The sequence below is a fragment of the Zingiber officinale genome, chromosome 3A (assembly GCF_018446385.1).
Source record: "Zingiber officinale cultivar Zhangliang chromosome 3A, Zo_v1.1, whole genome shotgun sequence".
Lineage (NCBI taxonomy): Eukaryota > Viridiplantae > Streptophyta > Magnoliopsida > Zingiberales > Zingiberaceae > Zingiber > Zingiber officinale.
The window spans coordinates 138,427,386-138,441,427 of NC_055990.1; the positions used below are offsets into that span (position 1 = coordinate 138,427,386).

Consider the following 14,042-nt stretch of genomic DNA (forward strand, 5'->3'; position numbering starts at 1 on the left):
AATCCAATGCATCCAATACATGAGCAATTCAAATTGTTCACTCTTCATCCAATGCATCCAATGCATGAGTAATTCAAGTTGTACACTCCTCTTTCTTCATGAATTCAAATTCATGAAATCATTTAATAAGTCCAACTCATTAATCATCAATTCAATTGACTAAATAAGTCTAATTCAAATTGGACTTAATCCAATAGTTGGATCTAATTGAGTCTAATTTGAATTAGATTTAATCCAATGATCCATCATATGAATCCATCTCCATTGACTTGTTCTTTGTGTGTGACCCAATAGGTTCTCGTAACGTTAGCAATGTATCCAATTCAACATTTAGATACATAAGCAATGAGTGACATCTAACAAGGCATCATTGCTACCCAAGTGACGAGAATGTCGAGATCTGACTTAACCTTTTCGTTGCTATTATCTTTTATGACTCAATCATTCTATTCTTGATATCTAGATTGATCAATGAGACATAGACTGTGGCATCCTCTTATCGATCTTTGTGTTCTTAATCTCTAAGTCAAGACACTCAATCAAATATGCTCAATATTGTATATTGACTCATTTAAGCATGATCATGCATTCTTGTGTCTTACTAATCAAGGGGCTCACAGATATCACTTCTGTTATATGGAAGGGATAGATCCCATCTATATCACTCACATCCCTCTGCATAACTAGTGATCGACTTTATGGTCCACCCTGTTACGGGTGACGTTTGTTGATACCAAAGTATACAACTTCGTATGTAGGGAACCGTAGTGATTTCAGGTCTAAGGATTATTCATACTAATAGTCACATGAGAATGTTTATGACACTCATATAATGATCCATGAAACATTCTCATGGTGGGTTATCCAGTATATATTCTATAATATATACTCATATGTCAACCTAATATCTCATATTCAAGACTTGTGAGATTAAGTCATCCGTTGACCTACATACTAGTCTTAATGCATTAATATTGTCCTTTCATATTAATGTTTGATTAGGAATAGTTAAGAGTAGTGTTCTATGTATATCTACAATATCTCACCATTAATGCAACCAATTGATATGTTGTGGATTAGAACCTCCTATTTTAGGACATTATTATACTTATTCATTTGGCAATGAATTGAAGTAAATATAATAACCAATTTTGCCTTTATTAATAATTAAATATGATACAAAAGGATCTCATAATTGGTACTAGGGCTAATACTAACACTTTTAATCTTTTATTTTATTTATGTAAGTGTTAAGTATAAAGCTATAAGTCGAGAAAGGATTTTTTATTTTCTTATTGTGCAAGCTATTCACTCCCTCTTTAGCCGGCCGCCAGGGGACCAACAAGATGAAGTTGTACTTACAGCTTGTTATATACTCAATAGAGTACCAAATAAAAGAATTTTAATAACCCCTTAAGAAATTTGGCACATAAGGAAGCCTAACCTCAAACACTTAAAAGTGTGGGGCTATAGAGCCATTGTGAGGCTTACTAAACCCAAAAAGAGAAAATTGGAAGAAAGAGATGTAGATTACATCTTTATAGGCTATGCACAAAATAGCAAAGCCTATAGGTTCTTAGTAATTGAACATAGAATCAAGAGATACAATCTTTGATGAACAAATATTCAGTTCTATTTCTAAGAACATAAACAATGACTTGTGAAATGATGAAGTTGCTAACTCAAATGACCAAAACAAGGTAATTGAGCTAAGAAGAAGCAAAAGGGCAAAAAGGCCAAATCATTTGGTCTATATATATTTTGTTACTTATCTTATTGAAGGTATAAGAAATGAATTAAGTAACAAATAGCCTTCTATTTTAATACAAAAGATGATCTTAGAACATATGATGAAGCTATGAAATCACAAGATGCATCATTTTGGAAAGAGACGATCCATGATGAAATAGACTCAATATTGTCAAATAATACTTGGGTTCTAGTGAATTTTCCTCCCTATTCTAAGCTAGTGGCTTGTAAATGGAATTTTTTTTTTTTAAAAAAAAAAATGAAAGTAGATGGAACTATAGATAAATATATGGCTAAATTGGTAGCCAAAGCCTATACCCAAAAATAGGACCTGATTATTTTGATACATACTCACTAGTTGCAAGGATAGCTACCAAAAGGGTACTATTTGCAATTGCATCAATCCAAAAATGTGAAATCAACCAAATGGATGTTAAAATTGTATTTTTGAATGGTGAATTAGATGAAGAGATGTATATGAAACAACCCGAAGGGTTTGTGGTACCTGGACAAGAGCACAAAGTGTGTAAACTTGTGAAGTTATTATATACACTTAAACCAAGCTTCAAAGCAATGACATCAAAAATTTGATCAAGTAATATTTGCTAGGGGATTCAAATCAATGAATCAGATAAATGTATATACAGCAAGTATTCAAAGGTGTCATAATATATTTGTATATGAATGACATGTTGATCTTTGATTCAGATTTAGAACAAGTCTTAGAATCCAAAAAGTTGCTATCAAGCAAGTTTGATATGAAAGATATGGGAGAAGTCGGTGTTATCCTAAGCATAAAGATCCAAGGAAAATAAGGATCAATCCTACTCTCACAGTCCCATTATATTGATAAGTGTTTATATCAAAAATAAGTGTTTAAATTTCTGCTAGTAAAGTGAGGATGAACTTAGTGATTCTTAATTAGTCTCAGAAAATGCCACAAATGACGAGGGCATTTGAGAACTTGCCTGTATGAATGTAGGATTTAATTATCTATTAAAGTTTTGGACTTAAACTTTGACACATTCATGAAAGGATTGCAGCATTATTCAAAGTGTATGCTATTTATAACAATTGGAAAGTGAATATGTGTGTGATGGTTCATGCAGTTTGTTACATAAACTTTTGGTTCAAAGCTTAGCTGCCAGACTGATTTACATACTTCTAAGAAACTATCACTAAAATAATGGTTCAATCGAAACATATCATTATTGATGCACAAATTATCAAGATGTGTTTTATAATCCATGAATAAAGCATTTTCAATTATTGAAAATGACGGAGGATTGTTTGATATTTTAAATAAATGAAAATGACTAAAAGTCGAGACTTGAAGGCAAAAGTCACGACTTTTAGAGCTTAACAGAATGATGTTGAAATGACCAAAACTTACGACTCAAGGAAAATAAGTCCTGACTTTTTTCTAGATTAAGGAGGTCAAGTAGCAACTTGATAGCTATTTCAGCAGTTTTTCATAACATGTCTTAATCCATGTTTTACTCTAGGGGTGCAAACAAATCAAATTGAGGCAAATAATATGAAAATATTGATATTTGAATTCGAGCTCGAAAATATATATGATATTCATAACGCGATTCGAAGCTAAAAAATACAAATACTTTTGGATCAAGCTCGATTCAAAATAAAATTCGAGCTAGAGTTCAATTCGAATTATTCGAACCTTGATTCGAGCATATTCAAACTATAATTTAAAATGCCTGAAATTTGAATTCGGTTCAAATTATTCAAACCTTAATTTAAATATATTTAAGTTAAAATTATGTAAATGTAACGACCACCCTTCTTACTACTACTACACTCTATGGATGACCGTTACTTAACTACTAACTCTACTTAACCGGTGTGATCGAAATCACGAGGAATCCCTACAAAAAAATTTCGACAAAGTCTCCCCTGTACCGGTGACCTTAAACTGAGATACAAACACTATATACATCAGCCACAGGCGGCTAGAACATATATCAAACAACTCACGCAGTAATTTTAAAACAACTAGTGTAGTAAGCTGTACTAAATGTTTCTAGAAAACTTAAAATTTCGACAGAGTATCTACTGTTCAGTGGACTAAAATCCAATACATACATCACATGCATTTATAACATAACTATACTAACAGAAACATCAAAACTATAACTCAAGAAAGCATCAAAGTACTAACTAACAATTACATTATAGCATGCAATCTAGAACCAAAGATAATCTCAAGGACCTAAAATAAATGATACAGTCTCAAATGTTTTCACCAAAACTCAAAATAACTTAATAATGTTCCCAGATCTCTCCCATAGTCCAATATCACACACCATCCATCACGCATCTCCTTGTCGCCTTCCTCTTTATACTTTAGCTTTTCCTTTATCTGCAATAGGAGGAAAAATAAATCTATAAGCAAAACGCTTAGTAAGTACTAAACTATCTCACAAAAACTCAAAGTGCATAAGATGCAAAGGATGCTTAAACTGAAATGCTAAAAAGAAAAGCTAAACATGCTCATCTATAGCAAATCACTAAAATAATCTGCATACTCATGATATAAGAATAAATCTACATGCTAGAAATAAAGTTAATCATGCTCAATAAACTCATAAGGAATGCAAATGAAAACTAATACGATATGCTTAGAATTAAAAGAGCTATTCTTGGCTAGTTCTAAACATAGGTGATACTTGTTTCATTTACTTATAGCTTTATACTTGAAATTAATTCTTAACTTTCTTCTTTTCTTTCTTGGGCCCAGACTTAGTACGATCTTATGCGCGCTCTCTAATAGTGAATGAGGTAGCGAGCCTCCAGTCCTATGAGGATAAAGACCTCGGTCTTACCAGGGCCAAGACCTCGGAATTGGTCACCTGGATTTGTTTAACGACAACCTCGGAAGTCGGGTACTAGCCTCTTACTTTAATTTACTTGTTATCTTTTCTAATTAGACCTTGGTCTTTTTCTTACTTGTAGTTACCCATAATCCTCAAAAGGTTTAATAGGGCACATAATTATTCCACTAAAATACATGGCTATTCATCTTATTAAAATAGCAAAAACAACTAACTATATGCTTCAGATTAAAGAGCTATTAAAAGCTAACTAGCACATATATGTATATGTATAAAAACAAGAAACTAGAAACTAAATTATAATTCAATACTGCTCATGCTATTCAAATACTGCAAGTGTATCTAACAAGTAGAAAATTGCAACTAACTGAGCATGCTATAAAAATAAAGCAAGCAAATCAAACTACAAGATAAACTTAATAGTTGTTCATGTTCAAGAAATTCAAGAAACTAACACTACATACTTTAAATGAAGGTTGTTCTTGCCTTTCTGAGTAGCAAGGAAAATGTTAAACTCATTCTAACTAAATAAAGGGTTGTTCTTGCCCTTTTTAGTAGCAAGAAAACTAAGCTACAAGGTACACTATATATATATGTTGTTCGGGTAAATTGAAATCCTAACTAATAGGGTTGTTCTTGCTAAAACAAGGCTGAACTCTCTAAGCATGCTACAATAAACATAAATCAAGGAAAGCAAGTCTAAACTCTCTAAGCATGCTATAAAATAGAGCAAAGCTGTGAAATTCTAAAACTGAATTGCATGTTGAAATGCAAAAGAAACTAAACAACTGAAATGCAAAGAACCCAACCAACCTTTCAAGCTATACAATTCCCAACCTTCACAGAACTATAGAACCAAATAAAATCATTAACATAATTGGAAATAAGCACCTTTCATGGAAACCGAAATATAAAAAGGTTACTGCTGCTATCAAGCATCTACACGTGATATAAAGCATGCATCACTAAATCTACCCATGTTAAATTATTTCCAACTATGCAAAGTGTAAGAAAAGGTTGCTTCTACTGACAGTAAAAGGATATTCTGCACATGCTCACATAACAACAGATCACAAACTGCTCATGTTTATAAAATAACCAAGCAAACTAAATTTGCAATGCTATTAAAAAAAATAGAACTAAATCCTAAACAAATCTGCACTTGCTTAAAGAAGCTAGACTAAATTTGCACTTGCTAATAGGAAAAGGCATAACCCGGTTCCGCACTTGCTAATAGGAAAGGGCAACTAAATCAAATCCAGCAATACAAATGGCATGTGCAACCTCTAATTTCTCTAGCAATTAAAAGAAAGACTCCTATTAAACTCTTAACAACCTTACTATCCTTTCAAATTCCCGAAACCCAGCATGAATCGTGCATTCCCTTCTAAAACAGATCCGATGTCCAGCAACAGCAACAGAAAACAAGCTAAAATGACTACAATACTTATACTTTTATAGAGCAACATGATCTTAAATTTTTGCTACAACAGAACTTAAGAGGAAAAGCCCAAGAACGCATGCTACCCTTAAACTTCTGGCTATCCCAATTCTGTATACTATAATCCGAAAGCAGAGAAAACAAATCGAAGCTCGGAGCAACTCCTACCACAGGTGAATAGTACTTACAACCAAGAGGGAGATCTAGGGTTCGGATGAGCCCCCAACCGAAGGAGGGAGGAGGTTCTAGGGTTTGGAAACTTGCAACTTTCGGCCTCTTCTTGTGCCCGCGCGCTCTCCTTGCCGAGAGAAGCTCAGATTTGTGAAGAATCTGCGGAGGAGAGAGCTCGCCGGCCGCCGGAGTCTCCTAGGTGCGTGCTGCGGTTTTTGCCCGAGAAAGGGAAACGCCGTCGCGAGGGAGAACGGAAGGAAAATTTAGGTTTCGGCTAAAACCTAAGTTTTCCTTTTAATACCTAAAATTTCTGTCACCAAATACTACTTAAATATAATCCACTCCTTCCGTAATCAGCAAAGCCCGCTGGCACAGTTAGTTGGCTGCGTTTTGCTTAAGGGCGTGGCTCGCGAGTTCAAATCTCGACTTGAATATTTTTTTGTTGAAACTTCCTTCATTTAGTTAAAATACCAAACGACCTCCAAAAATTGCATAAAAATACTCTAAAAATTTCTAAAATCTTTAGAATTTTTCTATAACATTCTTAAATATTTTTAAATTACTTTTGGGACTCGAAATGGAGAAATTTGGGTTGTTACAGTAAAAATAATTAGAATTCGATTCGAGTTCGACTCACGAGCCACTCGTGAACAATCAAACATAATAATATAGATTCGAATTCAGCTCAAAACAATATTCAAACATGTTCTAGTTCATCTCAAATTCGATAATTTCAAATATGAATTAAATATTTTTGAGCTGGCTCGAAAAGCTCACGAATCGGCTTGATTCATTTGCACCCCTATTTTACCCATGATCAAGAAAAGAAACGTGGCCCCACTAACACTCCAAAATGTGGGTAAACTTAGTGGGAAACCCCATGAAGTTATTGGTAACCTCCATGATGTGCTTGATTGTCTATAAATAGACCAAGTCGGATGAAAATCAAGAACACACATTCTTGCTCTCTTTTCCTTTATTTTTTGAATTATCTTACTTAGTGTAAAATTTAAGTAATTAGCTTCATCTAATACTATAGGATATTTGGTCACTGTGTTACATAATTTATATACCAAATAAAGCCTTAAGAATAGTACTTGAACACGATTTAAAGTTCAATACATTCGTTCTTTCCTTTTAAAGCTTTTCAAGTTTAGTCTTGTTGTTTAGCACTAGCCTACTACTTCACCAACAGTTTCTCAGCAACACGCCAAAAATTCAAATGTTATTAGACCAATTTAAGAACGCAAACATTTACAATAAACTTCACTCTTTATGCATTTGAAATTTAATTCCTTCTCATACTAAAAAGTCAGCATCATTAGTATTTATTACTCAGGAAAAGAGCCAGTGTAATACAAGTGTTGGCTTATATGATCTCAGAGCATTCTTCTACCTTCCTACTTTTGTTCCTGTGTCGCAGAAACCTTCAGGTCAAGTCCTACGTTGACTCCATTGTAAGCTATTGGAGCATACATCCACAGTTCATCTGAACTCAGGAGCTGTGTTCGTGGAAAGAACAAACTTAGTTCGATCGCCTTGGCAAACTTAATCTTTAGACCAAAAGTGTTTGTTCTACTTGCCTTGATCTGTAGCTGCAAGAACTTGACATATTGGACAGCTTCCTCCAACATTGTGCTTATGTCAACCTGTTCCATTTTGCTAATCAGTTTCACAATTCTTTCTCATCTAGTCTGAAATCAGACAGCTATCACTCACTTTAGTTCCATTAGGAACCAGATTCTGCAAAATTTTCAGTCTTGCGTTGATTCTTTCCCTCCTTTTCTGCATTCATGAAACAATAGCTAGCAATATTGTTCTCTTACAGTTTGCGATGCTGGAAAATTTACCCTTGCATATAGACTTTGTGGATTAGTTGATGGCTCTTGATCCCCCATCTGCCTTTCATTGACATCTTGCCATGTTTGGCTCCGAATCCTCTTCGATGGTGACGGTGAACTCTTTTCGACCTGCATTTAGTCGAACTCATTTAAACAAAGTATAAATTGAGCTCATTCCTAACAGCTCAAACTTTTGAACTTACATTCGATGAAACCTGATTCTTCCTCAAGGTTTCAGAGGAGACACCGTCGACTGAAGCTCTACCATTTCGCTTAGCCTGCAGCATTGAAATAGGCTGTCCAATCTCACTGCTGCTTGCATCTTCACTCAAATGGGCTAAATCTCCAATTGAAGAAGCACAAACTGGTGGCCCTGGAACTCTTAGAGCTGCATCTGTTTCATTCACACAAAAGCCATCGCCACTATATCCACAATGCGGAGCACAGAATTCCTTGTAAGAACCGATGTTTTCGATTTCAGACGAGTAATAGTAGCAATAAGAAGAGGAGGAATCAGCAATGGCAGAAGAAGAAGAAGAACAAAGTGGGAGTTCAAAGCTTGGATCAGGGAAATCTTGCTCCATCAAGTGTGCCAGCATTGCAGAGTCATCTTCCAATGAGCACTCCATTCTCTGGACTTGGTCAAATGGAGAGATTGGAGTGTGTTGCAATGTGTCGCAGGTAGTTTTATACAAGCAGAGGAAAAGCTTGATGCAAGTGAGATGGGTTGACCAAATTAAGCACTCATAATTGCCTGTGCTTGACAAATAACATCCATTGACTTTTTCTGATAACCTGGTTAGAGAATTTGATTTGCTGAGAATGGTTAAGATGAGATGCAAATTGCTATCATTAATATTAAAAATTGATAATGAGGAGATTTGCATGGAATTTATGGGAGAGTAAGGTAGGTGTGTGGTTTTGATTAAAATAAAGATAGTTAAGGAGAAAGAGGTGAGCATGATCTTAGAGATTCCCCGAACTGGAACGCGTGAAGTCATTGTCAAGATAATCAACACGGCTAGATGTTTTTTTTTTCTTTTTTTTTTTTCAAAAATCATAGAGAGTTAGGATCATTCTCAGTAATTTGTTTACAAATTACTTGATTGTCAAGCACTTTCAAATATTTCTCGGCATTTTCCATCTCACATTAAGTTGTTTGATATCATTCCTCATTCCCTACTAAGTAGCTTGCATTTCTTCAAGTATCTTTTCTATTAAAGGTTGGTAGTTTGTTGATACTCAGATGATTGTCCTTGATCTTGATTGTTATAGGGGAAATTTGGATGATTCCTCCATCTCGAGTTGTATGTGTTTGAGTACAGGTTGTTTGGCATTGCATTGAAGTTGTTAATTGCATCAACTTGTTTAATTTGAACCAACTCTGTGTAGTAATATCTCCAAATGGGTAAACTTCTTTTATATGTTTCGTATCTACACACACTTCATAATTTGTGATAATAGCATTCATCGGATTTGTATTCATCAAATCAAATCTTTTTGTTAGGGTGTCCATCTTCGAAGAAATTAAATTTAAAGCATCCACATCATACTTTCCTGGGATTTTGATTGGGTTGCCACTACGCTTTGATGCCCACAAATGATGGTTTAGTGTTACACTTTCAATGATCTCTTTTGCTCCATCAAGTCCTTTGTTCATTAGTGTTCCACCAACTACAAAGTCTAAGGAAATTTTAGTTTGATAATTGATGTCATTGTAGAAAATGTGTATCGCTAGTCATTTCTCCAATCCATGATAGGGGTATAATCTTAGCATTCCCTTGAATCTATCCCAAGCTTCAAATAAGGATTCCTCGTCATTTTGCCTGAAGCTTGCAATAAGATTTCTCATAGGAGCTGTTTGGCTTGGCGGATTGAACTTCTCCAATAATCTTTGTTCACACTGCTCCCATGTTATTATACAATTAGCAGGCAAAGAATTGAGCCAAACTTTTGCTCTGCCCTTCAAAGAAAAGCCAAACAGAAGCAATCTTATCATCTCAGCTGGAACGTCATTCATTTTCATTATGCTACATATCTCATAGAAAACCTCTAAGTGTTGATTTGGGTTCTCGGTGGATCTTCACCCCCAAACTGATTCTGCTAAACTATAGAAATTATCGCAAACATGATTTCAAAATTATTGGCCCTAATGGTGTTGGTGCGGGAAACATCCGACGATCGAACCCAAGTTTTGATAATGGTAAAGGGATTCAAAGTTAAGGTTATTTGTTATCTGATATGTTGAATGAGTTTGCAAGAAAGTCCTAACTGCGGTTAGGTAGGTGGAAAATCCTAAGGGGTAGTAACCTTAGGTCCTAGGGGGTAGTAACCCTAGGTGGAGGGAAACCCTAAGGGGCGACAACCTTAGGTCCTAGGGGGTGGTAACCCTAGGTGGTGGAAAATCCTAAAAGGGGGGGGGTAACCTTAGGTCCTAGGTGGTGGTAACTCTAGATAGCAGAAAACCCTAGGGGGCAGTTACCCTAGGGGGCAGTAACCATAGGTCCTAGGGGGTGGTAACCTTAAGCGAAAAGTCCAGTCGATCTAGAGGACCGAACTGGCATCGGGTTTGCTCTCCTGAGTGGAGTAGGTGAGGACGCATTCCCCGCAGAGGGAATAGTAGGCGTCGGTTCGACCTAGGGTTTCCAGTCGGAAATTTGAAGTCAAAATCGGACAGCCCGGTGATTGTCATACATTTTCTTTTATGCTATTATTATGTGCTAACTTTGTTTTGCAGGATATGTTATTGTTTTGTGAACTAACATGTCTTGTAAGGTCAAAAGAGCAAAGTTTGCCTCAGGTGAACAGTACCCGAGGCGCCCTCATGGAGCATGAAGGCGCCTCGGGTGCAAAGGAGAAGAAGTGCACGCGGCAAGGCTGGAGGCGCCTTCATTAAGGCTTGAGGTGCCTCGAACAGCCTTGAAGGCGCCTTCAAGGGGTATGGAGGCGCCTTCAAGAGGATCAGCAAGGACTTCTTTTGCGCTTATTGTTACGATTCCGCAAGTGCACGGATTCATCGTCAGTAATAAAGATTATCGATCCCACGAAGACTGGTTATAAGCACTAGCAATGGTTCACTTAGGATTAGCTAAACTACCGATGGTTGTAAGTTATCTAAAGAAAGGAAATTGGGAAAAGGAAACGAGAACTAGTGAAGAGAGAGTAACTAATTGGTTTATGAAGAGTTCTAGGAGTTCGGTTTCATTATGGTAGTATTGATGTATCACATTCTATCCTTTACTCATTGTCCATCAACATGCATTCACTGGAAGCTAAAGTAACTATCCTTAGGTACTAAATAGAGAAGATCCCTGTGAAATCCTGTTACGGTTAACCCCTGCCACTAGGGCGCCTCGGTAGATCACAAGAACGTAACTCTAATTGGTGTCATTAAGGATAGAAATAAGGGCTTGGTTTGGTCTCTTACTTCCTTGTGGAGAAGTTGTCTCTCCTTTCAAGGAAGTACCCTAGATATCTATGAATAGGTTACCCCTGTCACTAGGGCCCCTCGGGTATATGATCTAAGATACTCTCTCTACGAGGTTAGCAATTCCTATACAATCAACTAATACACAACAAGTAGTTGAAACAGAGCAAGCTAAATCATCCAATGAATAGAGGCATAAATATGAGTCTTACATCAAAACCAATCCACAACTGCTCCCTAATCCTAGAACAAGGAATCTACTCCATAGACGCCGGAAAAAAAACCCGAAGACATAATGTAATTAAGCATACAATCCTCAAACAAGAAGAGAGAAAGAGAAAGGATGCTTATCCAACGACGATGAGTGATCTTCGAATCTAATCCTTTGCTTCTGGAGTTGATGTGGTGATGAAGGATCGCTGGACGGAGGTCCTGGACGGCGCAGAACGGTACTAAGGTGATTCTCCCTTTGACGGCTCGCTCCTCCCTTGAGGAGAAGGGTTAGAACCTTTTTATAGGCTAGGGCACGACTACGGCGGCATGGCCGTGTGGATGTGGCACGACCGTGCCTTCTTCTTCTTCTGGTTGTACTGCACGGCCATGCCAATTGGTATGGTCGTGTGGATCTGGGGCTCAGCTCCTAGGACACGGCCGTGCAGGATTGCATGGTCATGCACTGCTTGGTTGCGGTCGTGGGGGGCACGACCGTGTAGGATTGCACGACCATACAAGGATCCGTCACTGTTTAGCCGCACGGCCGTGCAAGAGTTGCACGACCATGCACTGTCCTTCTTTTGTTTGGCCACACGGTTGTACAAGGTTGCACGGTCGTGTTCTCTACCTCGTTCCGATGCGTCGACAATTGCTGTTTTTTGCTCTGAAAGCTGTCCCTATCAATACAAAACCAAACAAAGAGCAAATATCCAAACAAAAGAGTATTTATGATGAGTACATGATAAAAGAGACAATCATGCAAAAGAATATATACGTATTGTTAGAATGTATACTAAAAGTCTAGCTTTTTGTATAAATATTTATTTTGAAATAAGAATCACATTGGTCAAATGTCTACATTTATATACTAAATGTAGTTGTTCATTTAATTTATATTGAAGATAACATGGTGTGTGATGTCACACAAAAGATCATGTTATTAGTTCCTTATAAATTATAAATAGTTGCTCACAACTAAGATGGAATGGGACAAACTATTGGAATTGTTGTAGTGTAATTTGGTATTAATTTATCTTGACTATAAAATTATACTAGTACACTCTGAGTGTATAGAGCAGGATCATTTGAGGTTGTTCTTTTTATATTGACTGTAAAAAAGAATAGGACCTCTGTTATTATGGAAGTAAGTGCGTACTCTTAATCATGATATAATAACAAGCGCGTATACTTAATATTTATTTTTTAATTTATCAAAGGGTGAGATTTAGTTCGTTAAATCAATAGGTCCGATAAGTTGGGAAATGATATTATTTATATGGTGTGTTGTTAATTATAGAATGAAACTGTGTCCTAGTGATATAGGTTGGTGATGTCCCCTTGAGGAGCTCATAAGGATTGTCATGTAAACCCTGCAGGTGGACTTAGTCCAACATGACAATAAGGTTGAGTGGTACTACTCTTGGAGCTAAATAAGAGTAGTATATGGAGCGGACATTCTTTTATATGACTTTCCACCTACGAGATGGGGCAGAAATCTGGTGGGACACGCAATGCTCGATTATAGGTGAGCAACATATTACATGGGCAAGATTTAGGGAGGCATTTGAGAGTTAGTATTTTCCCCGTGCGTATCAGATGACACGTCGCTAGGATTTTTTGAGTCTTCGACAGAATAACCGCTCAGTGATGGAGTATAATGCTGAATTTAATCGGTTGGTCAGATTCTGTCCAGAGTTGGTTGTTGAAGACAAATCTTGTATGGTCTAGTATGTCCAGGGATTGGACGAGCATCTTCAGGTGAAGATTGCTAGTTTTGGTCAATCATTATATACAGAGGCACTGGATAGAGCTCTTATGATTGAGTCAGCTCAACAGAGAGTGAATGCAGACAAGAAGAGAAAGCAGACTGATCAGACTTCCAGATAGATCTAGCAGCCACAGGCTACCAGACAGTAGCAGAGCAGTCATACTCAGTCAGGTCAGGGTACTTCTAGGTCATCTGGTCGACCCCAGAAGTCAGGACGATCTTCATTAGTATGTTCCCAGTCTGCTCAACAGAACCGAAAACACTCCATCGGTGACCCTCACTGCACCATATGTGGATCCCGAGATCACATCACCTTTACATGCACCATGGGGCAGTTAGTTTGCTATTATTGCAAATTGCCTTGGCACATGAGCCGAGACTGTTCACTGAAGGCTCAGCATGTAGCTTCCGGGATTTCTGTTCCGGGAGGACAGTTTGGTCAGTTCGGGACTCAGCGAGGTGGACCGAAATCCCAATCTTCGCATTATCAGCAGAGGATGGCTCCCCTTGTAGTAGCTGCATATGGCATGCACTGTCAGGAGCATTCCGGTATCCTTATGGAGTCCCAGAGTTCTATTTC

General features: G+C 37.1%; 1 protein-coding gene and 1 non-coding gene across 2 annotated transcripts; one reads left to right on the forward strand and one right to left on the reverse strand.

Annotated features, from left to right (window-relative positions):
- Positions 1 to 7,613: 7,613 nt before the first annotated feature.
- On the reverse strand, positions 7,614 to 8,683 carry LOC122050698 (transcription factor RSL2-like). The gene is made up of 4 exons (XM_042611584.1): positions 8,258 to 8,683; positions 8,064 to 8,183; positions 7,933 to 7,998; positions 7,614 to 7,862 (listed from the first exon to the last, which is right to left on the reverse strand). The coding sequence occupies exons 1-4, from the start codon at positions 8,681 to 8,683 to the stop codon at positions 7,614 to 7,616; spliced, it is 861 nt and encodes a 286-aa protein (XP_042467518.1).
- Positions 8,684 to 9,802: 1,119 nt separating this feature from the next.
- LOC122054360 lies at positions 9,803 to 9,909 on the forward strand. The gene has a single exon (XR_006132683.1). It is a non-coding gene; the product is annotated as a small nucleolar RNA R71 (small nucleolar RNA).
- Positions 9,910 to 14,042: the final 4,133 nt, after the last annotated feature.

What these genes read in the sequence shown, in the direction of transcription:
- LOC122050698 (XM_042611584.1), bottom strand. Translation starts at nt 8,683, where the DNA reads ATGGAGTGCTCATTGGAAGATGACTCTGCAATGCTGGCACACTTGATG. An exon ending in CACAAAGTCTATATGCAAGG is followed by an intron (nt 7,999 to 8,063) that starts GTAAATTTTCCA and finishes TCATGAATGCAG; the next exon opens with AAAAGGAGGGAAAGAATCAA. An exon ending in TGGTTCCTAATGGAACTAAA is followed by an intron (nt 7,863 to 7,932) that starts GTGAGTGATAGC and finishes AAAATGGAACAG; the next exon opens with GTTGACATAAGCACAATGTT.